This window comes from Melospiza georgiana, chromosome 19 (genome assembly GCF_028018845.1).
Source record: "Melospiza georgiana isolate bMelGeo1 chromosome 19, bMelGeo1.pri, whole genome shotgun sequence".
NCBI lineage: Eukaryota > Metazoa > Chordata > Aves > Passeriformes > Passerellidae > Melospiza > Melospiza georgiana.
In genome coordinates this window covers 5,898,242-5,921,796 of record NC_080448.1, presented here as the reverse complement: position 1 = coordinate 5,921,796, position 23,555 = coordinate 5,898,242, and the positions used below count along the sequence as shown (strand labels likewise).

At 44.0% G+C, this 23,555-nt stretch overlaps 1 protein-coding gene across 3 annotated transcripts in view; it reads left to right on the top strand.

Moving 5' to 3' along the window:
- Positions 1–23,555, top strand: part of LOC131091487 (sphingosine-1-phosphate transporter SPNS2-like) — a 134,323-nt gene that overhangs the window by 13,634 nt on the left and 97,134 nt on the right. For all 3 annotated transcript variants that reach the window (XR_009115399.1, XR_009115398.1, XM_058037586.1), the window contains exon 2: positions 22,576–22,641. Coding sequence is in view for 1 of the 3 variants with exons in the window: in XM_058037586.1 (XP_057893569.1) it covers positions 22,576–22,641 (66 nt within the window). In the remaining 2 variants the exon portion in view is untranslated. The remainder of the gene's footprint in view (positions 1–22,575; positions 22,642–23,555) is intronic.

Sequence of the window (23,555 nt, the reverse complement as noted above, 5' to 3'; positions counted from 1 at the left end):
TTGGGAAAGAGCTGCCTTTTGATTCTAGTATTGCCTCCAGTTGGGAGAAGACTGAAGAATGCAAGGGAACCTAAAAAAGAAATCCCAGAGCTGACAGCCTCCAGTCAAGCAGCATGTTTGAAATTTTCATGTGGCTACTGAATTTTATCTCTGCTGGGTGACTCTGTCACTGTTCAAGGGCTGAGAGAAACCTCCTTGGGCATAATTTTACACATGAGAGAAACAGGCATGGGCATAATTTTACACATCCTAAGGTAAAGAGAGTAAATGATGGAGGAACATTGTTCTTAAACAGTCTCAGCCCAATGTCATGGAAACTTTAACAACAAAATAAATACGAACCCTCTTTAAAAAAAAAAAAAAAAAAAGCTCTTAAAATAGAGATGGGGTTAAAAGGAGACTGTGTCTAATTTTGTTAGCGTTGTGGTCCTAATTTGTCGCTTCTGGTCACTTGAATTCCTCACAAATTGCTGGTTTGCCTGCAGATCTGTAATTCCCACATGCTGTAATTTTGCCTTTAGAAATGCTGGCCATGGGCAGCTCTCTCTTTCTGGGCTGGACTTTTGAGCACTTTAAACTCTCCAGCATGGTTTTTCTCTGTTTGGTGGAGGTGGAGGCCCCTGCCTGGCAGGGAGGATGAGCAGCTCTGGGTTTGCAGGCTCAGAAAGCCATCGAGCAGAAGGGTGTGCTGGAGAAACAGGCTGTCCTCTTCTGCAATCCTTCAATATGTGAGATAAAATACTGTGAGAACAATTCTGAGGCATTTGTTATGGAAAATCCAAGAATTTTCCAACTAATGATCCCTGCTGTGCAATTCCTATCAGCTGCTGGAAGGATCAGCTATTGCTATGAGCCTTTGGCTGGTTTGAAATCATTAGCTACATGCTTTGAGGTTCAGCTAGCACCCAGTCTCTTCATTTTATGCCATATGTTTGACTGTTATGTTATAAACTGAAAGAATATATCATTTTTTATCTTATCTCAGAACGTGAAATGCTGAGATGAAAGGAGAGATGGATGTGAGTTGCACTTTGATCTGGTTTTCATCATTTCAGTTGGGTTTCATCTTGGTTTTGTTGGGTTTGGGGTTTTTTTAGGAGTCCAAAGAAGTTTAACCTTACTCTTTGTTTGCTTTTTACATTGGTTTTATCCTCTTGGCATCTGCTGTTGTTATGGCTGTAGTGCTCTCATAGCCTCAGTATGGATCTCTCAGTAAGAGGACATGAGAAATAAATGCAATTAACCAACTATTCAGATCTTCAGAGTTTTATGAGGTAACTGAAGCTGTGGATGGAGGTCAGTCTCAAGTACAAAGGTACTTTCAGCTCTTGGTATTTTTACTTTTCTGCTCAGCTCTAAAATTTACTGAAGTCTTGATGCTTACTAAAGCAGTCATGGATTCATCTTGAATCTGAAATGCCAGGGGAAGGTTCTTTGGTTGCACAGTAATTATGGACTGGTTCCATTTACACTTGGGAACTGCAGTTAAGGGCTCTGTCAGGATCTGGAGCTCTGCTTAGCACACACATCACCTGTGCCCAGCCAGAGGCATGGACTCCTTCCCTGCCTTTCCTTACCTCCACCTCTCTGCCCTTGGCACCCTCAGTGATAAGGCTGACCATCTTTATCTGCTCCTCAACACACTAATGGGTTTTATGTTGATTAACATGAAGGAGAATATGGGCCTGCAGTGTTCTCTTGTGCAGGCCCAGCAATGGAGAGAAGGCAAAACCACATGCTGGAATTTCATGAAAGAGGAGTGTGTAATTTAAGCAAAATGCTTTACTTGATAGGCTGCAAGCATCTATTTTTTCAAATGTGCTGTGAAATGTTAGTAGTGGGTTTCTAGAAAGACATTAAATTGTGAAAGAGGAATGTTTATTTTGGGGAGAAAAGTTTCAGAGAGGAAAGGATATGCATGTCTTGATCAAAGTTGAGTAATGTATAGTTTGGAAGGAAAATAGCTGGGCTCGAGTGTCTTCATGTTAGTGTGAATACAGGGCAGTTGCAGAGTGTTTATATTGCACAACTGAGATCTGGATTTCACTACTTATTTCCCTGTGTTAGGATAAATGGGTGACACGACAGAGAGCTCTTGGTTTTGGGCACTGCCATGGAGTGTTGCTGTGTGTATTAGCCCAGAGCCCACAGATCCAGAGGGGCAGACCCTGCTGCAGAAATCTCTGTGCTCTTCAGCTGAAGGACAGAGAGGGGCTCAGTCATGTCAGGGTCCTTCAGCAGGCACACAAGGAATGCACAGGCTCCATTCCATTCTTCCACTCCAGGTCCATTCTTCAGACCTGCTGCATGCCCTGGGATAGCTCAGCACAGCCCCTCTGTGCTTTCCCACCGAGCACAGCAAGGCTCTCTGGCACATAAAAACTCCTCCCAAGCAATCAGTACTCACAGTGGCCCTGTAAGTTTATTATTTGTCATTAATACTGTAGTGTTGGTGCTGATGCTGATGTCTGCCTTGTGCTTGGGACCTGGGAGCAGCAACCAGGAGGAGCTGATGCTGAAATGGCTTCTCAGAGAAATGGAGGTGTCTGTGTTCTACCTGCTCCAGCTGTTTCCAGGCTGCTGGAAAAGCACTGCTGCTCACCTCCTGTTATTTGGCAGGGCCTTCCAGTGCTCCTGCAAATGAATAGGCACTGAATTTGTGAATGAGCCGACTTGCATGCCTAATTTCCTTTCACACCTCTTGTTTGCTGCTGATGGAAGTGTGCATTGAAACAGGAAGCTTTCCCTGCTTATTCTGAGAGTGTATGTGTGTGTGTGAAAGGGAGAAAGAGGGCAAGGGCTGTGAGTAAAAATAGCTTGATGGAGGGGTTTTAAATACCTGTACTGTGACAGAAATGGATGTGTTTCAGAACATATCAGTTGGTATAAAAGACTTGAAGAGGAAATTGATTCAACTCAGAGCACTTTAGGAGGCTCTGGAACCAGCCTGTATCTACTTGGAGCAGTGGTGGTGAGGATTAGGACAAGCTTCAGCTGGAATAATGTGTTTGGGCATTTCTAAAGACTTTCTGGAATATTTTTAGGCAGGAACATTGTTAATTTTGTCTTATAAGGCAAATCAGCCATTGTTTTCTGCAGGGAGGGGAAAGTAACTCAATAACATACCTCCCCCTTTCCCTTCCCTTTCCCTTCCAGGTGATTTTGCTCCCTCTCTGCTCTGGGCATGGCCACACAAGTAGCTGCTTTGGCAGGTGACTTGGGGAGCAGCAGTGAGAGGATCAGGGCAGGGCAGGTTTCTGGGAATAAGCAGCTGATAAGCAAAGTACTGGGACACTGTGCTGATTGGATAAGAAAGATTAGGCAATTAAATTTTTGTGGGGGCAAAACCCCAGACAACATCCTTGAGGCATGGTAGTGTTTTGTTAACAAAGCAAAAGGCAGAGGATTTTATTTACCTGTAGCTCTATGGCTGCAGAGTTTTATTTTTTTCTGTTTGCAAAAAAATAAAAGATGTGATACTGAAGTCTGGTGGAAATTTACACCCTACAGATAATAATTGCCACAACTGTGGCCACTATAATGACTTGACCTTTCAATTTTGCTATGGAACTTAGAGATAAATAGCTTTTGGATTCTGGATTTGGAGCCTGGCTTTTTCCTGTTTGGGGGATTTTTTGTACAACCATGTGGATTTGTAGAGCTCAGTCTTATAGTATTCAGTAACAGCTGTTTTAAGGAGAATGCCAAATCTCACAGGAGATGGCATTTCTTAAATCCTACTTCTCTAAAAATTTGGTTTGACTCTGTAAGTGCTTCCTTGGAAAGCCATGGCATGAGGCAGAGCTGTCAGATGGAAACTAAAACACAACAAATGTTTGCTGGTGACTCAGGGAAGATTTGCCTTGTGTGGAACTTCTGTGAAGCTTCTGCTTTCCTTGCTGCAGTGGGGAGGTTTTTCAGGGAATCTGAGAATTGTTTAGATTGGAAAAGCCCTTTAGGACCTTTAAGTCTTGACACTATTCCCAGCACTGCCAAGGTCACCATGTCCCCAAGTGCCACATCTACACATTACTCCATCTACCTTTATTAACCTACTTCCTCCAGTTCTGCCTCCAAACTCATCTCACCCTGAGTTGGCCCATTTTCTTAAAATTTCCTGTAAAAATAAGTACTTAAAAATTATATAAGCATGAAGTTTACTAGGAAATATGTAGCAGGGAATCAAGAAATCCTTTGCATATGTTTAAATAGTGCTTGCAATGTGACTGCCATTAGGCTTAGACTGTTTTGTTGATGCTGTTGCTCCACCACAGCAGAAATCTCATTCCAGCTGCATATGTGAAGGGTGTAAATATCAGAACTAGCAATTTTCCTCAAGCATTTTCTTTGCATTTGAATGGAGCATAGAAAAAAAAGTATCCAATCTGACAAGCAAACCTGATGATAGCTCCAGGAAAGCAGTTTTTTGTTTTTGTTTTCAAAGCAATTTCTGTCTTTTTTCTCCACTTCTCTATTGCACCATTTAGCTGAATGGTGATATACTCTGCCTCCAGCACACAGCAGGAACTTTATGTCTAGAGATGTTTTATGCAGTCTTTTCTTTTTCATGTATCTTAGGGTGATGTGCTTGAGGTGAATATTTTTTCCTCCTCTATTCCAAAAAATGGCATTAATAACAATATAAAAAGGAGGAAATTATACAAAAAAGAAGGTAGGAGTGGGACAGAGTGTGTCTGCATTTGATAAATGTCTTTATCATTTCTAACACTTGAATTTTTAACATCTAATGGCTATTGTCCCTCAATATCTGCAATCCTCCTCTGGGCCCTTGGTGTATCAGAAGAGAGGGAAGAGCAGGTTGTGACCCCACATGTGAGGAGGTGAATTAATGGTGTTCTCTGAAATTACAGGTCATTTAAAATGCATTAATTACAAGAGCTTTCTCAGTCTCTGCCATTGAAGATATCAATGCTGTATTTTCTTACCTGCAGCAGACACTGACAGGGACACAGCTAAGTCAAGGAAGAAACTGAAAGTCAGTCCCAGGTTGGAAAACGCTGTGTTTGTGTTTTTAAATAATGGCCACGTAAAAGTCAAAGATCATGTTTGTGAACACAGAAGGAAAATCTGCTCTATTTGGTTTCAGTGTGCAAGGAGCAGCTCTGATTCCTCAGTGTCACTTCCACCACAAAGTGGGAGCAAAATGAGCAGGAGAAAAAACAAAAATGAAATCTATTGCATGGGAATTGGAGTTGACATGAAAGGCAAGTTTCTTCATTTTGGGAGGAGCACCCCAGATTCCTAGGAGCAGGGAAAGGAAAAAGTTAAACTGATTTAGAGTATAATTTTTCTGAATCTGTAATCTATATCCTGCAGTCCTAGTAAATATAGGATTTTAGGATTTGATTATACTTAGATGTAGAAATTCTCATGGTTAAAACAGAGTCTCAAGGAAAGATGGATGGTAACTCTTTCCCAGCCCAACTTCTGTGCTGAATGAATGGGTGACTGTGATCCTTCTGGCTACTAGCATCTATATATATTAGAAGGCTGATAATTTTCCATGTGTTTGCTACATCTGGGATTTCATGCAACAAGTGCAGCACTGTGATAAGGATTTAAAAGCAGTAGATACATGTTGGGCACTTCTCCAGCCATTTTTGTTATCTGTCCAACTTTTCCAGATCAACCAGCTGTATGACAGGTCCTCAAAATTGCACCCATTTCCTTGAGGATCAGCAGGTGCCCTCCAAGCATGCCATGGGTATTTCAAGAGAGGTGTTAATAAGACTAATTTCCTAGGCAGATTGCTGCTCCAGGTTTATAAATGCATTAGCACAAATTATTTTCCCCTTGGTAACTTCTAGTTTTCTATACATATTTTTTGATCCTTATTAAATTTAAGTCTGTGGTTGGGGAATGCAGGAGTCTGAGGAAGTATGAACAAGACTTTCAAGGTGATCTACTTGTGAGTTTGTGTTCCTTATTACCATTGCTGTAATGAAAGAGCAGGTGCCTCATAGAATGAGAAGTTGCACAAAGAGCAGTTTTTCATTTTTCTAAGACTGCACTGAAGATAAAGAAAGCCTATTGGTTTGTTTCCTTTCCCAAACCACTTGCATTTGGTCCTTCCTCACTTCCACTTTCTCTTCCCTGCCCAGCCAGGTGGAGCAGAGGGCATGTGCAGTTTCTCAGTCATGCACAAAGCACTTCCAGGCTTGCCAGAGAGAGGAAGAAATTGGATGACATAGATGGAATTCTCTTTTGTTTGATTTCCTTCCTCTCATTGCTGCTGTCATGAACATGTGAAAATTACCTCTAGCAAAACACTTAAACTGAGATATAATCTGCCAAGGGAATTTGGGCATACAGTACCTGCTTAAAATAACAATAAATTAGACAGTTGGATGCCTTATTCTCAGTGCAGCTTTGAAAGTCTCTGGCTTTAAGTATAATTACAAATAAGATTTAAACAATGTCATTATTTATACAAGCTGGCTATGAGTCATGAATTGCATCTTTCTAAATTAATAAAAAGATTAATTTTCTCTTGTTTTCATTTCCATCATCTCCAATACCTTGCGGGGAAGAGCTTAAGGAACAAACTGCTTCTGGGGCCCTGGCTGAGAACCCGGCAGTGCGGAGGCTGCTGAGGAATGCTGCAGTGCCTTGGTGGAGTGCATCCCTCCTGGGGGCACCTGCCTGCCTGCTCAGACCTGCACAGGGATCTGCTGGCTTTGGGTGCCACTCACAGCAGGGCTTGGCCTGAGTTGAAAGCACCCTTGCTAGCTTGGCTTTGGCCTGTTTGAAAACAGCTCTTTGTGCTGGGGCAGCTCACCTGTGCCTCTTGTCAGGTCCTGGTGCTTTTACCTGCTGCCCTTATGTGCTCAAACATGTTCAGGGACACCTGTGTCTGCACCTTGGGGTGTTCTGCACTTCCCTCCAGAGCTGCCTCCTCGTTCTCCATGGAGGGCCTGATGTGGGTAGTGGTCAGCAGGTGCTCTAGAACCCAGCAAACCCCTCATGGTGGGGAGGGAGTGATGTGGGCAGGGGTCAGCAGGTGCTCTACAGCCCAGCAAACCCCTCATGGTGGGGAGGGCCTGATGTGGGCAGGGGTCAATAGCTGCTCTAGAGCCCAGCAAACCCTTCATGCACCAGGAGGGACTGATGTGGGTAGTGGTCAGCAGGTGCTCTAGAGCCCAGCAAACCCCTCATGGTGGGGAGGGCCTGATGTGAGCAGGGGTCAGCAGGTGCTCTACAGCTCAGCAAACCCCTCCTGCAGGACTGGGACTGATGTGAGCTGGGGTCAGCAGGTGCTCACCAGCCCAGCAAAGCCCTCCAGCACCAGGAGGGTGCTTGGAGCCAGGCATGGTTCCAGCCAGTGGCAGGAGCAGGATAAAGGCTGTGGGACACAGCACCCTTAGGTGAGGTCTTAAGCCTGCTCTCCACCATGTCCCACAGCAGAATGCTTGACATAGAGTTTCTTATATCAAACAATCACTTTATCTGATGGTATCAATCTCAGTGCTCAGAGTTTGCAGTACTTCCTGAATCCTCATTTACTCTAAATTTACCACCACAGAAGCATTTTGCTATACTGTGCATTGGCTTCAACACCCAAACAGCACTGAGGCTGGTTTTCCTTTTTGCTTCAGACTGGCACTGTTTTTATTTCCTCCTCTAGACATAATGCAGCATTCTAATGGGCATACAGCTCAGTGTTTCATTTTCTGCTTAATGTCTAACTCAAGAATAAATTAACAAAAGGACTGGCATTTTTCCTGAAAGAAATGTCTTTGATACCAGTGTCTGAAGTGCAGGACCAGTGTCTGGATTACTGACTGCCCAGATTTTGGACTGAGTTGCCTTTTACTTTTGAAATGGATCTTTTCCTTCTCTCAGTGAGAAAGGGAGTTCACAGGACACCAACAGGGCTTCTTCATCAAAGCTCTGCCTTTTGTGTTCCATTTGGTGGCTAAGCAGATTCTTCCTAACCCCATCTCTTCAGCTGTTCAGGTATTTCTGTGCAAAAGAAGGGTCTGTTTGCTTTATTTCAGTGTTAGTCCCTTGTGTGCAGCACCTGTGACTGATTTTGATTATCTCTGAATTTTTAACAGCTTTCTACTTCTTACATAACATCCTGAGATAAGGAATGGGAGTTAGGGACTGCCCCAAAAACCAACCACCACCAAAGTTTTGTGGTGTTTATCTTACTAAATGACTGACAGTGTTGATTAACAGAAGAGAGAGTTGTAAGAGACAAGGGGTAATGCACACATTTCCAAGTTTATAGATGCAGTGGAATAATACTGCTTCTGTATGGAGAGGAGGAGCTGCTGTGGCTGACTCTGGACCTGTGAAGCAGATGGCTCTTCTGAAACAGGAAAGTCACTATGGGAAAGAATGGAGAATAGAAAATAAAAGAACTTCAGCAATTCCAGTAAATGGAGACGTGAATTGCAATGGAAGCAGTTTCTTTTAAACAGAGAGTATTTTGTAAGTTGGTTTCTCTCTGGATTATTCATTATTTCCCTCCTCCCTAACTGTTTTAATCCATTGGCAATTTTGGCCACACTAGAAGGAAGATTTCTTCATGATACAATACTGATGGGGGTTTCACAGACATTTGGAGCCAGGGAAAGGAGGGAGTCCCTGGAAGATGATCTTAATGTTTATGAGATGTGAAAGAAACCACAAAGGCAAAAGATTTTAAATATCCACCACCTCTGAAAAAGCTTGGAGATTGCTGTCTCAAGCATAAAGCCATAGAAAACCAGGGATCATTAGTTCTGCTTTTAGGAAATAACCTTTTGCTATAAACTTGCTGTGAACTGGCTTGTGGGACCTTGCCAAGGCTTTCTTTGAAAAAGATGTGGGCTTCTCTGAGCCCTGTACTGTGGTTAACTCCTGATCTAGTGATTAGCTGTCCTGACTCCAAGGTGCACCTGTCATTAAGGAATTAATGCACATTTCATGAGCAAAGCTGAACAAATTAGAGCCTTTTGCTGTTTATAGTTAAGGGGTGAAACTCCTTCTTTAGCTCTATTGCAGTGTCTCCTGAAACAAGAGGAGGCTATGTACTTCATTTCTTCTGCTGCATTGTTAATTACCACAAATTAAGGTGTAGGTGACTTGCTGACAAGAATTTTCAAAAATCTGACTCTTGAGAAATGAAAGGTTCAATACCACCCTATTTTTTTTTTAAACCTGAAAACTTTCTATGCAAGGTGAAAGCAAGGAGTTTGTGTGTCCTGGAAACTATGTGCAGTTATTAATTTTTTCCCAGGTTCCTGTACTCATCTATTTTTTAAGCAATTCATTACTGAATACCCCAAGGGATATTTAATGAAATTTGGTATCACAATGAAGTTGGAGTTGGAACTGTATTTGTCACTGGATGATGCTGAATTTAAGTTTGGCATTCATTGAGGGCCTGCAGTGTGTCCAGAGAAGGGCAGTGGAGCTGGGGAAGGGTCTGGAGAGTCAGTCATGTGAGGAATGGCTGAGGGAGCTGGGAAAGGGCTCAGCCTGGAGCAAAGGAGGCTCAGGGGGGACCCTGTGGCTCTGCACAGCTCCTGACAGGAGGGGACAGCAGGGGAAGGTGGGGCTGTGCTCCAGGGAACAGGGACAGGAGGAGAGGGAGCAGCCTCAAGGTGCACCAGGGGATGTTCAGGTTGGACATGAGGAGGAATTTCCCCATGGAAAAGGTGCTCAGGCATTGGAAGGAGCTGCCCGGGGAGGTGATGGAGTCCCCATCCCTGGAGGTGTCCAAGGAATGTCTGGAGGTGGCACTCAGTGCTCTGGGCTGGCTGACCAGGTGGGGATCACGTTGCATTCCATGATCTGGGACATGTTTTCCATCCTCAGTGACTCTGGGGTGTCTGGGTGCTCTCAGCAGGCTGGGATGCAGTTTGTGTGGGATGCAGTTTGTCCGGGATACAGTTTGTCCGGGATGCAGTTTGTGTGGGATGCAGTTTGTCCAGGATGCAGTTTGTGTGGGATGCAGTTTGTGTGGGATGCAGTTTGTGTGGGATGCAGTTTGTGTGGGATGCAGTTTGTCTGGATGCAGTTTGTGTGGGATGCAGTTTGTGTGGGATGCAGTTTGTGTGGGATGCAGTTTGTGTGGGATGCAGTTTGTGTGGGATGCAGTTTGTCCGGGATGCAGTTTGTCCATGATGCAGTTTGTCCAGGATGCAGTTTGTGTGGGATGCAGTTTGTGTGGGATGCAGTTTGTCCTGGCTGCAGTTTGTCCTGGCTGCAGTTTGTCCTGGCTGCAGTTTGTGTGGGTGCTCTCAGCAGGCTGCAGGAGGAACAAGGTTGATCTCTGGCAGAGGAGGAGGCAGCTCCAGGGAGAGCAGCCCAGGCTGAGGCTTGGGGAAACTCTTGGGTCTCTCTGGGCTGTGCTGCTCAGTTGGATGTGAGCTCAGATGTGTCACTGTGCCTTTCCCTGTGTCCCTTTTCCCATGTTGAAACAGGAAATGATACTAACCTAAATGAGAAATACTTGGTACTTCCTGAGACAAAATCACTGTACAAAAGATGTTCCCATTTGCACAAGTTTTTGTTAAATACCCAATTTTGATATAATTTCCCACTATGACTATGCTCACTGTGGTGTGTTTAGCCACAGGAAATGTTTCCTTTTCTTCAATCCCAGTCTTTCCTTCTGAGTAAACTTTTGGTTCCTTGTTTTGCCTCACAACAGTAAAAACACAGGCCTGTCACATCACAGACAGTGGTTACTGTGAAATCAGACCTTCAATCAAAGGCTTTTATGTCTGCAGTATCAGAAGCTCAGCAGCATTTATCAGCTGCCTACCATCTACAAATAAAATTTGAACATGGAAAGTGATTAAAATGGGTCTGCTTTACCAACAGAGAAATAAAAGCTGGCCTAAATAAGACAGACTCTCCACTAATAACAGCAACAACAATGTTCCTGTCTGGTTTTTATTTGGGATGCACATCTTATAATTAATCTTCCTTCTCCTAATTTCCCTTTCATCTGGGGCTCTTCCAAGCACTTCATGAGAACATAATAACCAAGCCCAACTGTATCTGTGACACACATGATTATTGTTATTATCTTCATTAGGCTAATGCAGACTCTGAAATCCTGCATGATCAAGTAACATGCCCAAGGTTAAATAGTGATGTAGTGTCAGGACTGAGAGCAGAGCAGCCCTGTCTCCTAATTCAGGGTTGAATTCAGGTTTTGCTCTGTCACCTAGGAGGGTGCATCACTGTCCTGTTACCATGGCCCTTCTCATGGAGGTCCTGTGGCAGTGCAGCTTGGCAGAATCAAAAACCTTCCTGTGAAGGGTGTTTTAGCTCCAAAAACCACTGCAACTTGCACTTTGTGCTGTGAGGACTTCCTGGTCTCACTGCAGCCACATGCCCACACCACTGAGTCCTGGCAGGACTGGAGAAGCCCTGACTTCTAAAAAATAACCCATGCTTATTTTAGTGTCCCTGTTCTCATCTGAGTACACACTCTCATGCAGGTATAAGGTTTTATCCACAGATTTTTGCTATATCAGCCACGGACCTATTGTGGAACACAGTAAATTCTTTAGTAGATCATTTTAAGAAGTTAGACCAAGGCATTTAAATATCTCCTGTGATAACTCCAGAGCTGGTTTCTTTTCTCTAACAGTGCTGTGGGTAAGCTGTGGGTTCCTTTACAAGCTTTTGTGCCCTACACAGATCTTTGAATACCTGTGTGCTCTTACTAATTACCTGTACAAAGGCATTTGCTTTGTCAGTGAGATTAATTTAAAGACACTTTGCTTAGAATAACTAATGGACAGGTGGGCACCATACTCAGCTGTGACCTGACACATCTTGACCAGGACCCAGAATGAAATAAAAACACTCAGAGTGTGTCTGTGGGAGATAAATGCTTGTGAGGAGTGTCACACTGCTTTGTGCTCAGGGAAGGGTGTTTTAATCTGAGGGAGATGTTGGAATGGGCAGTGACAGGAGGCCATTTCCACTCATACATAAATTAAAATATGCCCATGGTTGGACTCTGCAGTGGCTGCTTTAAACACTTGTGACAGAAAGCTCAGGGTGGTTCCAGGACCCAAACATGGGCAGTGTGCAGGAATGTAGCCCCATTCGGCCTCGTCTGTGGGAAAAACATCTCCCCCAGAGCATGTGAGGATGAAACAGGACCTTTTGATTTATTTACATCATGCAGATAGTGGGATTCCTGCAGAGCAGTGCACTTGTGGTGGGAGACTTCCCAGCTCAATACCAGGATGGAGAGAAGGAAAAGGAGGAAGGGAATGGGTGTTGGGTATGGGAAGCTGCTGTAGGGATGTGCCCTCCAGATCAGGGTGGGTGAGGGGACCCCAAAAGTCCTAATTATGGTGATCTAGAGAGAAAAGAGGTGGATGAAAGGAAGCACTGTGTTATGGTGGCCCTGGAGCAGCTTTATCCTCCTCTTATGAACACAGGCTGAGAGAGTTTGGCTTGTTCAGCCTGGAGAAGAGCAGGCTCAGGAGGGACCTTAGAGCCCCTTCCAGTGCCTGAAGGGGCTCCAGGAGAGCTGGAGAGGGACTTTGGACAAGGGCCTGGAGTTCCAGGACAAGGGGGAATTGCTTCAAACTGCCATAGGGCAGGGATGGATGGGATGTTGTGAAGGAATTCTCCCCTGTGAGGGTGCCCAGAGCAGCTGTGGCTGCCCCTGGATCCCTGGCAGTGCCCAAGGCCAGCTTGGATGGGCTTGGAGCAGCCTGGGACAGTGGAAGGTGTCCCTGGCCATGGCAGGGGTTTGGAACAAGATGAGCTTTAACATCCATTCCAACCTAAACCATTCCATGATTCTTTATGCAGGATGACAGAGTCATAAACCTACCTGCCATGTTCAGCAGCAGTCTCAGGGGTGTTTAAAGCATGTGTCTAGGAGTAAAAGGCTATTCTGGATTACTAAAGTTAGGGTCAGTATTTTTAGCTGAGTCCAAAAGCTTCTTCATCTGGAATTTTAAACAAGGTTTAAGTTGCTACTTGAAATGGTGGGGCCTTGGGTTCTTTTACAGATTTCCTTCCTGTTGTCTAAAAAAAAGGGTGGCAGCACCAAGTTTGTGTCACAGTTTTATCCAGGTTTTAATCTGTGGACGAGATGCTATGGACAATTCCAGCTTTTCCTGCTTGTGCACTTAAAGCCTCATGAGATCTAGATCATAGAGGGAGATTTGTGTAATGGACATTACCATTGCACAGCCACTTGTGAAAATCAGTGTGCAGGAGCACTGAAGGTGTGCTCTTACACCCCTGGACTGGCATGGAGTTGATGACAAGAGCTCTTTGTTAGCCCAGGACCATGGCAGTGGATGTTTCACTCTTTGACTGGGCAATGTGACAGTCCTGCACTGCAGGAACCTGCCTGGAACGTGCCTGACATTCCCTGATGGGCTGCTTTGCTCCTGGCTGCTGCTTTTCTGCAGATCCCTCTGTACAAGGTGCATCTGGCATCTCCCTTGCATTCTGTAAAACATTCTTTGTGGTAAAAAAGAATAGCAAGCTCCTTACAATGACATACAATATAGCAATGTGCCCTGGACAGCTTGTGATGTTCTGAAATAGCTGCGAGGCACTGCCAAACAGAAGCAAAATGCAAATGAGAGATGAGATGCAGTCACTTGGAAGTATGTCCAATCTGGGTGCACATTTCTACAGATTTGATAGAAATCTTCTTAACTGGAGAAATTAGCTGTCATCTGCTGTAAATCATCAGTCACTAATTAGCCCAGTTCATTCAGTCTCCTGTGTCACAGAAATGTGCAGAGCTGTAGGAGAAAAGGAAGTGGGTAAAAAGTGCTGGAGTGTGGAACTAGAGAACATTGAGGATTTCTTCCTTTCACCTTCACAACCTTGAAATTTACATTTTTGTCTGATTTTTTTTTTTTTTTAGTTTAACAGTTTGGATTTAATTTTATTATTGTGAAATTAAATCAATGAGCTCCAGAGACACAGCGGCCTGTACACAGAAATGCACATAATAGCCCAGGCTCTTTGGTGGGATTTGTGTTCCCAACCTGCCTGGAAACCTCAAATCCAACAGGTGCTGTGTCAGAAGGTGTAACAGAGCAAGTTCTCATGGTCTGTGTGAGTGAGGTGGCAGCAAAGTGGTTGTGCTGGCATGGACTTGGGTTTAGAACTGTTAACCCCATGCCATGCACACTCTTAGTTCTCAGTTTAGTGCTGTTAAAATATTTGCATGTGCTTTGAGTGGTTCCAAGTGATTAATACCCACCTATTTACTTGATAAGGGAGTATCAAGCATTCAGTAGAATATGATAATATGCTTCAAATGTGTTTGGTTAAAATATTTACTTTAATAAAAGTAAAGGCCTCAAACTGATTCTGAGAATAAGAGCCCAATCATTAAGTATTGTCTCTGGATCTCATAAATGCTTCTTTCCTTTCTTGATTTTATCTAGTCAGAAAACCATGAGGTTCCAACTGTGAAGTCTATAACCACATCCATACAAAGACAGCAAAAATCTCCAAAATCTCTCCAAAAAAGAGATTCTGTAGATACTTATTTTAATTTCCTTCCAATTTGTGGCTGATGCCAGTTTCCTGACTCATTGTCACCCCGGTATGGTGATAAGCCAAGTTTTCCAATAAGGAAAACAAGGGAGCAGTGAGTCACTGACTGAATTCATATGCACTTGATTTGCTCTATCATTATCCATACTGGTTTTCTTTATTTTAATTAGTTCATATACAAAGTCTCTGAGATATGTTTCACTGCATGAATTAGCTCAACTTGTTAGTCTTGTCTAAAGATTAGAAAGGCAGAAGACAAGTAGAGCTTCTGGTGGCAGGCCCAATTTTTTCTGCCACAGAGTCCATGAGGAGAATGTGAATTGGGGGAGTATCTGAATTTTCTGAGATTTGAATAATTGAAATAATAACATTATTTTTTGAGGCTCTCCTCTTTGATGTGAAAATCTGGTGAGGCTGCTGCTTAGATCTAAAATGTCCCAAGAGGAGGTTTTTTTCCTCTGGTAAAGATTGTGTTTCATTCTGTGTTTGCATGAGATAAAAACCTCCAGAAATTGGGTCTAAACTGAGTCCTGAGCTAGAGATGCTGGGTGTGGGAGAAAGCATTGCCTGAAAGTTAATGGTTCCTATCCTTTCAGATGACTGATATAAAACCTCAGCTACTACTTCAGTTTCTGTTGGTTTTTCAGATTTGCAAGAGCTTCTGATTTTTCCCATTCCACAGAAAGGAACTGTTCCAAGTCTCAATGAATAAGTTTGGTTTTAAGTTCAGGTCTAGGTGCCAATTCATTTTAGTCTGTCCTTTGAGCCAAATCCTGTCACTTATCTCTAATTGAAGTCTTCCCTTGGCTTGTGGGAGCTGCCAGGCTGATTATATAGGCTAGGCAGGAGTCTGCAAGTGAGATGAGGGATCTTGCAGGGAGCTGTGTCCCAGCTGGAGAGGACAGGGAAGTGACGCTGTGAGCTTCTCCTCACATCTGGCCCATGTCATTTTCAAGTCTTACTGCTGAGAGCTTTTGTTGAAATGGGTCATAAATGGAAAATGTTCCACGTTTTGGAAATTATTTAAGCTCTTTGTTTCATGCTGGCCAAGTATCCCATGTTCCCTATTTGACAAGGACATCCTTCCCAGCCATAGTCCTGGGAACAGACATACACTGTAATTAAGGAGATGAAGGATTTGATTAGGGTGTGGGTTTACCAATGAGGCACCCAGCATTTGGCAGCCATGGTTACATTCAAACTCCTATTTGTTTTGTTTTGGTTTTTTTTTAGTCCCAACAAGACTGGCTGTCCTGTGCTGCCTTCCCCAGACGCCCTGACCCTGTGGTAATTATGCCTTGTGCTAATCGATTCTACACCTGATGAACTTTTTTTATCTCCTCCCAGTCTCCCAGGCAATTTTGTGCTCAGACTTTGCATACCACATTACAGTGGAGCTTGAGCTGTGTTAGAGAAACCATCATTTATTACTGCCAGAGCAAGAAGTTGCTTTTTTAATATACTTCTTCTCCATGTTCTTCATTAATCACATTCCTTATTTTTTTTTCCCTGATGCTTAATTACTTGTTACATGCTATGCAGGTAAGCCAGTAGTAGCCTTTGGGAATGAATGAATAAATGAATAGCTCAGATACTTCCCTGCTGATACTATAATAATGGCAAAAACAATGAATGGAAAAGGTGGGTGTGACAGGTGGTGTGAGTCTCTGAGGATAACACAGGTTTTGATTCAGAATAGCAATGTCACCTCAGACAGGCATTTCTGTTTCATTTCCCAGGTAGTAGTGTGTGCTTTGCAGAGCTCACAGCACCTGTCCTTCCAAAAACCCACTGCAAATGCTGCTTGGAGTGAGCAGCAATTCCTCTGCTGTGTCCTGACAGTCCAAAACCATCATCTGAGACAAGGCTCCACTCATCACCTTCTGCAGCTGTGGGAGGCTCTCAGTGCCTGTGAGGGCTGTGAGCTCTCACACTTCTCTGGGGTTTTGTTAGGAAATGGCTGGAGCTTTCTCAGGGGAGGTTTATGCTGCAAATCAGGAAAACCTTCTTCCCCCAGAGGGTGCTGGCACTGCCCAGGCTCCCCAGGAAATGGGCACAACCCCGAGGCTGCCAGAGCTCCAGGAGAGTTAGGACAGAGCTCCCAGGGATGCCCAGGGTGGGATTGTTGGGTGTCTGTGCAGGGCCAGGAGCTGGATTGGATAATCCCTGTGGGTGCCTTCCAGCTCAGGGTATTCTCTGATTCTCTTCTGTGATCTTTAAGCAGCTGTTTCATGTCCTGTGAATGACATCAGGATCCTGGCTCACTCTGATCTTCAGCTCAAGCTGCTGTGATTGTCTCTTCCCAGCACTCTATTCTATTACTCAGGGAAACCCCTTCCAAAGGACGCTGCTGTGGGTGTTGGCAGTTGCTTTTCTGTGCTTTCTAGGTCACAAGTTTCATGCATTCCAGTGTGAGCAGATCTTAGGAAACCCTTGTTTTGATTTGTCTAATTGCTGGGTTTGTTTTGTTTGTTTCTTTTTAATCCTGCAGCATTATTTCGAAACCAAAGACTGTTTCACCAGTGTGTATTGTCGTGTCATGCAACAGTGGAAACTAGTTTTGCAGAATGAAACTTGGTGTTTATATCCTAAGGAAGCTCCTGTCAATGTTTTCAAGCCAGATGTCACCAGGCGTTTATCAGTACTTGAAGAGCAGGCAGGGAATGCTTTCATGGCAATCCAAAGAAGGTAATACTGCATTTATATTCTAGACATGCTAGTTCTGGCAGCAGTGGGAATTTATCTTGAGGTACAAATATCAGTAGGGCTACCACGGTGGTTTTCTGCAGCTGAATATTTAAATGGGACTCAAATTGTGACGCTGGTGTTTAATAGCTGGTGGGTGGCTGAGCTGAGGCAGCTCGTTTGAAGCTCAGGGATCAGTGTGTGAACTGCTGCTGCACCTTGGGCTTGCAGAGAAGATACAATCACAGAGACTTCAGAATAAACTTCTCTCCACCTAATCTCCTCACATGTCTCTAAAGAGACAGGTGTGTTGCACCACTCCTCTGCCTCCTTAATGCTTTATTTGAAGGAGGTTGAATATGGCTGCAGGCATGAGGAAGAGCCTGATGGGAGGAAGGTGGTTTGTGTCTTTAATGGATAGAAGGCCAGGCCTTGGCTATCCCTCTGAGGAAGGTCCTGGAAGTACCAGGGACCACAGTCTGGGAAGAAAATGCCTTTGTAAGGAAGAGAGGTGGGCAGCAAGAGGTAATAGAAGAAACACAGTTGTCAGTACAGAGTCTGCACTGGCTCTCAGGGAGTTGAGAGTGTGAATCTGGGTTCCCTAAAGAGAGGTCCAGACCTGCAGTGGGGCAGGAGGGAGGGTGCTAGGGGAACACATCCTGTATCCTGTGGAAAACCATGTGCTTGTTCCTTTCAAGCACCATCCTTTTTCCCCCATTCAAAAATACCTTTAAAAATGAAATGCTATCTTAAGTAAGTAGTTATGCTGGCCAGTGGTGTTGCAGCACACACAGAGTATTTCAAAATGTGAGCTGCAAACCTGTGCCTTTACTTCTGTAGCTCTGCACTCTGTGCACAGCCCAACTCTACATTTTGCACCTGCCTTGGAAGCAGTTTGAAAGCAAATCATGATGTTTTGTTTTGGTGATTGGAAAATGGGGCTGTCCCAGGGAAGCTCTAATGTGTGTTTTGCTTTGAAATTGTCATTTCACTGTGGTTTAGCTAATGGACTCTGTTTCTGATCATGGCAATGTATACAGGCAGCAGTATTTGGTGAAGAGCCCATGTAGAATCCTGCAGCTTTTGATTTGTTGTAGCTCAGATCAGAGACACAAAACCTATTTAGGCAAGCCTCATGCCTCATCTGGACCACCAAACTCCCTGTGTGAGGTGTGAACTGCTCACTTCCAGGAATATTTGGCTTTCCCAAAGTATTTCCCCTAAAACAGAGATAACCTGGGCCATTAAATGTGGATTTGCATTCCAAAAGCACATCAGAATCAGGTCTTTTACAATCACTGATTGTGAAATGATCAGTAAATATATCAGCAGTACCCTAGAAACCTTCTGACCCTGCGAGTGATGAGGTCAGGCATGTCCCTCCCTATCTGTAGCACTCCACGACCTTTTATCCTCCAAATTGCTCCTCAAAGTCCTCTTCATGCCCAGTGCTCACAAGTCTGATAGCTGCCTTGGTGTCTGTAGGTTCTTAGACATCAGGCCTGGTAAAAGTGCCCTGGAGATGGCTGCAGTAACCAGTCTGTGCTCTTCTGTCTGGGCTCTCAGTAACTCCTGTCCCTGTGCCCATCTTGATCAGCACTGCTTGGCTGGGTGCTGCCTGTGTTTCATCTCATTGAGTTCCAAATCTACATCAGCATTAACAGTGTCTGCTTCAGCTGCTGAGATGCTCTGGGAGATTGGCACCACGTTTCCTGTATGTTTGCTCAGCCCTGAAAACACAGAATGTGCTTAAGAAATAAAAGGTGGGAGAGCACAAGGTGCTGTGTAATCATAGAGCCATCCCAAATGGCCAGCAGCCCTCCAGAGAGCCTCTCAGGAAGGCTGGTGCCTGCTGGCTGCTCTTGGCTATTTTGAGATCCTCCTGGGTCATAAGTATGAGCTTTAATCCCAGAAAGACCTTGCCAGCCATGTGTGGTGTTTTCACCTCTTGGGTTGCATCAGGAGCTGTGAGACACAGCCCTGCAAGCAATGTGGTCATTGTCTGCAGCCTGGCTCCAGCTCTCTCCCTTCCCCTCATCTAGAGCAGAAGGGAAAGTCAAAAGCTCTATCATTTTCCTGTATTCTCCCCTGGTCTATCATTGCTTAATTGTATCCCTAAATCTTATTAAATTCTGGGGTGAGTCATTGCCACGGTGAGGTGCAAACAGAGCTGAGTGAATTCAGGAGAGGAGGAGTGGCTGAGCAGGAAAACTCCCACAGCAGACAGCTGCTATCACTTCACAGGTGTGTTGCATCATCTGCCCACTGTTGCCTCTAATTTAATGCTCTAAACCCAAATCAAAACACCTGTAGTCCAAAGAGAATATAAAATGACTTGGAGTAGGAAATCCATGTAATTTAGACATGCAGATCTCTCTTAATCCTCTGAGACCTTCTTCCAAGGTCACACAGGACTTATAATTGTGGTTCTGCATTGTCCTGTTGTATTGACTCTCCACAGAACCTGCTTTCCACCACCAGGATAAAATTGTAGGATTAATCCAAGTGTCTGCATGTCTGTGTCCAAAATGTATTTAATTTGTGGCTACAAGAGTTCAAGCTTGTAAAACTCATTAAGGTCTGTAGGATGGCAAAACCACTGTCACTGGACAAATAATTTTTCACAAACTGGAAACTCTCCTCTGCTTTTTTGTGTAGGCACCATTATAATCCCCTCTTCTTTCTGGTTTTTCATGCAAATCCACAAAAGTCTGTTTTCCATCACATCCCAGGCTCCTGCTTCTCATACTTTTAGAAGTTTAATGTGCCTCTTTGGCATTCTGTCATGGCTGGGAATATGTTGCTGAAGGTGGGAGAGCCACCTTTCAGGGTGCTGGGTGGATCTCCTGACATGTGAGTGTATTCCCTCATGGAATATATTCCATCTAGTCCAGCCCCCTGCTCAGCTGCAAGCAGTGAGTAGGATATTTCATTTCTGTGCAGCACAACTGAGTGATGATAGGAGAGCATGGGAAAATATTGTCCTTGGCATTTCCTCTCTTCTTCCACATTGTTCTTGGGGATGTTGATGAGTTCATTGTCCCTAAAATTGGGATTCTAGTGCCCAGGAGATGTTTTGACTTGTTGAGCTTTGCCTGATGTGGCAGTCTGGGACCAAGCAGTACTGGAGCACAAAGTGCTCAGAGCTGGTTAAGATCAGTGAGGTTTCTAAATTGGGTGGCATGAGAAACATTTTTTTTTTGTAGAAGGGTGGAACACCAAGGGGAGCAGGCAGGTAAGTCAGCTACACCACTGAGGGGTTTGCTAGGCAAATGCAAATTAATTTTTGCTCATCAGTTGCTGCCTGGATAATGGTATCTCAGTTGTTAATGGAACAAACTAGGGGAGCACAGTCAAGAAATGCCAGGGCACTTTGTAAATGGAGTTAAATCTGCCAGCCAAGAAAAAGCAAAGAAATTCCTACTACAAATTGAAATTGTAGTAGACAGCAATGTTCCAAAAGAAAAGAAAGGCCAGGGGAACACTGTGTCAGGATGGATGTAATCAGGCACTTAATCCTTCAGAAAAGTATAGAATCACAGAATAATTAGGTCAGAAGTGACCTCTGGAGATCATCTAATCCAAGCCCCCTGCTGAAAGCAGGGTCAGCTAGAGCAGGTTGCACAGGAGTGTGTCCTGTTGGGTTTTTGTTATCTCCAGGGATGGGGAGCCCACAACCTCTCTGAACATCCAAGCTTGACCTCCCTGGCACTAAAAATTCATTTCCTTGTTTTTAAATGGACTTTCCCAGGTTTCAGTTGTTGCCCTTTGCCTCTTTAACTGGGCACCAGTGTGAGGAGTCTGGCTCTGCATCTCCCCACATTTATCAGTAATGACATACATTAGTTAGGTTCACACCCTTCCCCACCCTCAGCCCTCTTGTTTGGGGCTAAACACTCTGATGAGAGAATGGGGAAGTGGGAGGTGTTGCAGGAGGTTGAACTAATGTTTCTGGGCAGATATGGAGGCCTAAATCCCACCTGAATGCTGTCCTGAGTAAACAGTGATATACAAATAGTACAGAATAGCTCAAATGAGCTTTCTTCCTTTTTCTCTCCTTCTCTCCATCTTCTTCTTTTCCTTTAGTGTCTTTAATTTATGACTGTTCCCTTGGCATTGTCCCAGATGTCTTCTGGGAATGGTTATCTCTGGGTCTTTTATCTCCTTGTATTTGTCATTTAGTGTGATCTTGGCTGTCCCAAAAGCTGGGACATTTATGGTGAGTGATTCAGGTTGGTGTTCAGCTGATTTCTGTAACCTGCAGAGATGAGAAGAATGACTTTGGATAAAGCCTTGGATGAGAATCTGAGCCGGAGGTGAACTTCTGTGGATGTTCAGTGTGATTAGAGAATGGTTTTCTTCTTTTTAGAAAAGAAACTTGCATAACTCAGGTTTGGGGAAGACAGCAGTCAAAACAAGGAAGTCCCAGATCTAGAGAGAGCAACAGCCTCAATTCCAGACCCAGGAAGTCAGATGCTGGTTATTTGGACCACTGACAAATATTCAGGCCTATGGATTTGCATCTGAGACCACTGGAGAGCTTGGCAAACCTGTGTGCCCCCAAATGAGCTATTGAAGCTCTGCTCTGGGTTTTCATCTTGGTTTGTTGGTTACAAAAACATGGCTGTCCCATACACCTGATGTTACATATGTGAAAGTGTTTGGTACAAAAATGTTAAGTCCAGTTGAATGTGTAAATACTTCAAAACCTGCTAATTTTGCTTGTGCCAATTAATTTATTGGGGTTCAAGGAAGGCAGAAGATTTAGTTTGGTTCTGCTTGTAGGTGCTTTAAATCTGAGCATCTGGTCATTTACCCACCTTTACTAAGGTATTTTAAATGTATTTGTTATATTGGCTTTGAAAGTAGGAACTCCCCAGAACTAGTTAAATATGAAACCTTTTATCATTGCTATCAATCTGTCATATCTCCTCCCAGCAGAGATTTGTTAAAACTTGTCTTGGATTCAATCAGTCTTGTCAAACCATTAGAAGCACCTTAGGTGCAGAATCAGTTTCCCTGTATTTCTGTGAAATAACAGAAGTAAGAGGTCTGGATTATGAAAAAAGAAAAAAAAACACCCAAAAAGAAAAGTCTGATCTTATTTAAGTAGAAAGAAAAGACCAGTTTCCATTCATGAGGATTTAATTCCCAGGCTCATTGTGTGATATTGCATCTGCCCACCCCTGCTTTTATTGTAGCAGCCCAAAATTACTGTGAGTGCATGTGTAGGGGAAAAAAAAAGCACAACCTTTAGAAGTTATGTGTTTAAAGTGGAATTTGAAGCTTTGCTGATGCATCACAAAAGGTCTGAGTTGAATGCTCGTCAAAGGCTGAAGGCACTGAGCATATTCTCTGTTTTCCTTGTAGGTGTGTTACTGGACATCCAGCAGCACTTTGGAGTCAAAGACAGTGGGGCTGGCTTGCTGCAGACAGGTGAGAAAGTGTTTCATCTCTCCCTGCTCTTTCTAACACTCCATTTGTCTGATGCCTACAGATTTCTTCATTCTGATGCATGGCCATATTGATTGTGAAATATGCTCTTAGAAAGGTGAATAAATACACTCCTACTGGGGAGCTAAATGAACATGAGGGGTTTTTTTTGGCTTTGATTTGCTGTTGGGCAGGAGGTGTGGTCTCAGAATGACTTGAGTGTACAATGGACCAATAATTACTTTATTTATAAGAACTAAATTCAAACAGGAGATGGTTCCTTCCCCTAGATCAAAAAACCAACACCAGGATCCTGTTCACTTCTTTAGTTGGTAATAAGTATGATGCATTTTGCCCTTCAAGTGCTTGACAGAGAATCTGCTGAATGGACAGTCCCTGGGAGCATGGTGTGGCATGAAAATGTAAAACTCACTGGGGCAAGAACCCAAGGATGAAAGCTGTAGGCAAGGCTAACAACCACTGCATCCACGAGAACTCATGGATGAACAAGAGCCCTGGAATTCTGCTGCTAGCTTCCAGCATTTCTCTTGTTGTGTAAGAAAGGATTATTGCAGCTCTGATGTCCTTTTAATGGAGCAGGCATTTTCATGTCTCAGACATCTTTAGGCAGAGCTGAACAAGCCCAGGAGAATCCCAGCTTCTGTGGCCTCTGTCCTGAGGGGTTTAGAGGGGGGTCTGTATCAGTGAGCTGCACAGGGTGACACTGAGTGCCAGTCTCATGCACACACCACAGCATGTTTGATCCTCGAGGAGAGTGGAAAGGAGTAGCAGGATTTGTAAGAACTGCAGGGTTTTAAGAAAACAGTCTGCTTTGAAAAGCTCCTGCAGAAGTATTAATTAGAGTCACGGATTTGTGGTGCTGTAGCTGTCTTGTCACTGTCATCTGTCTGAGGGAG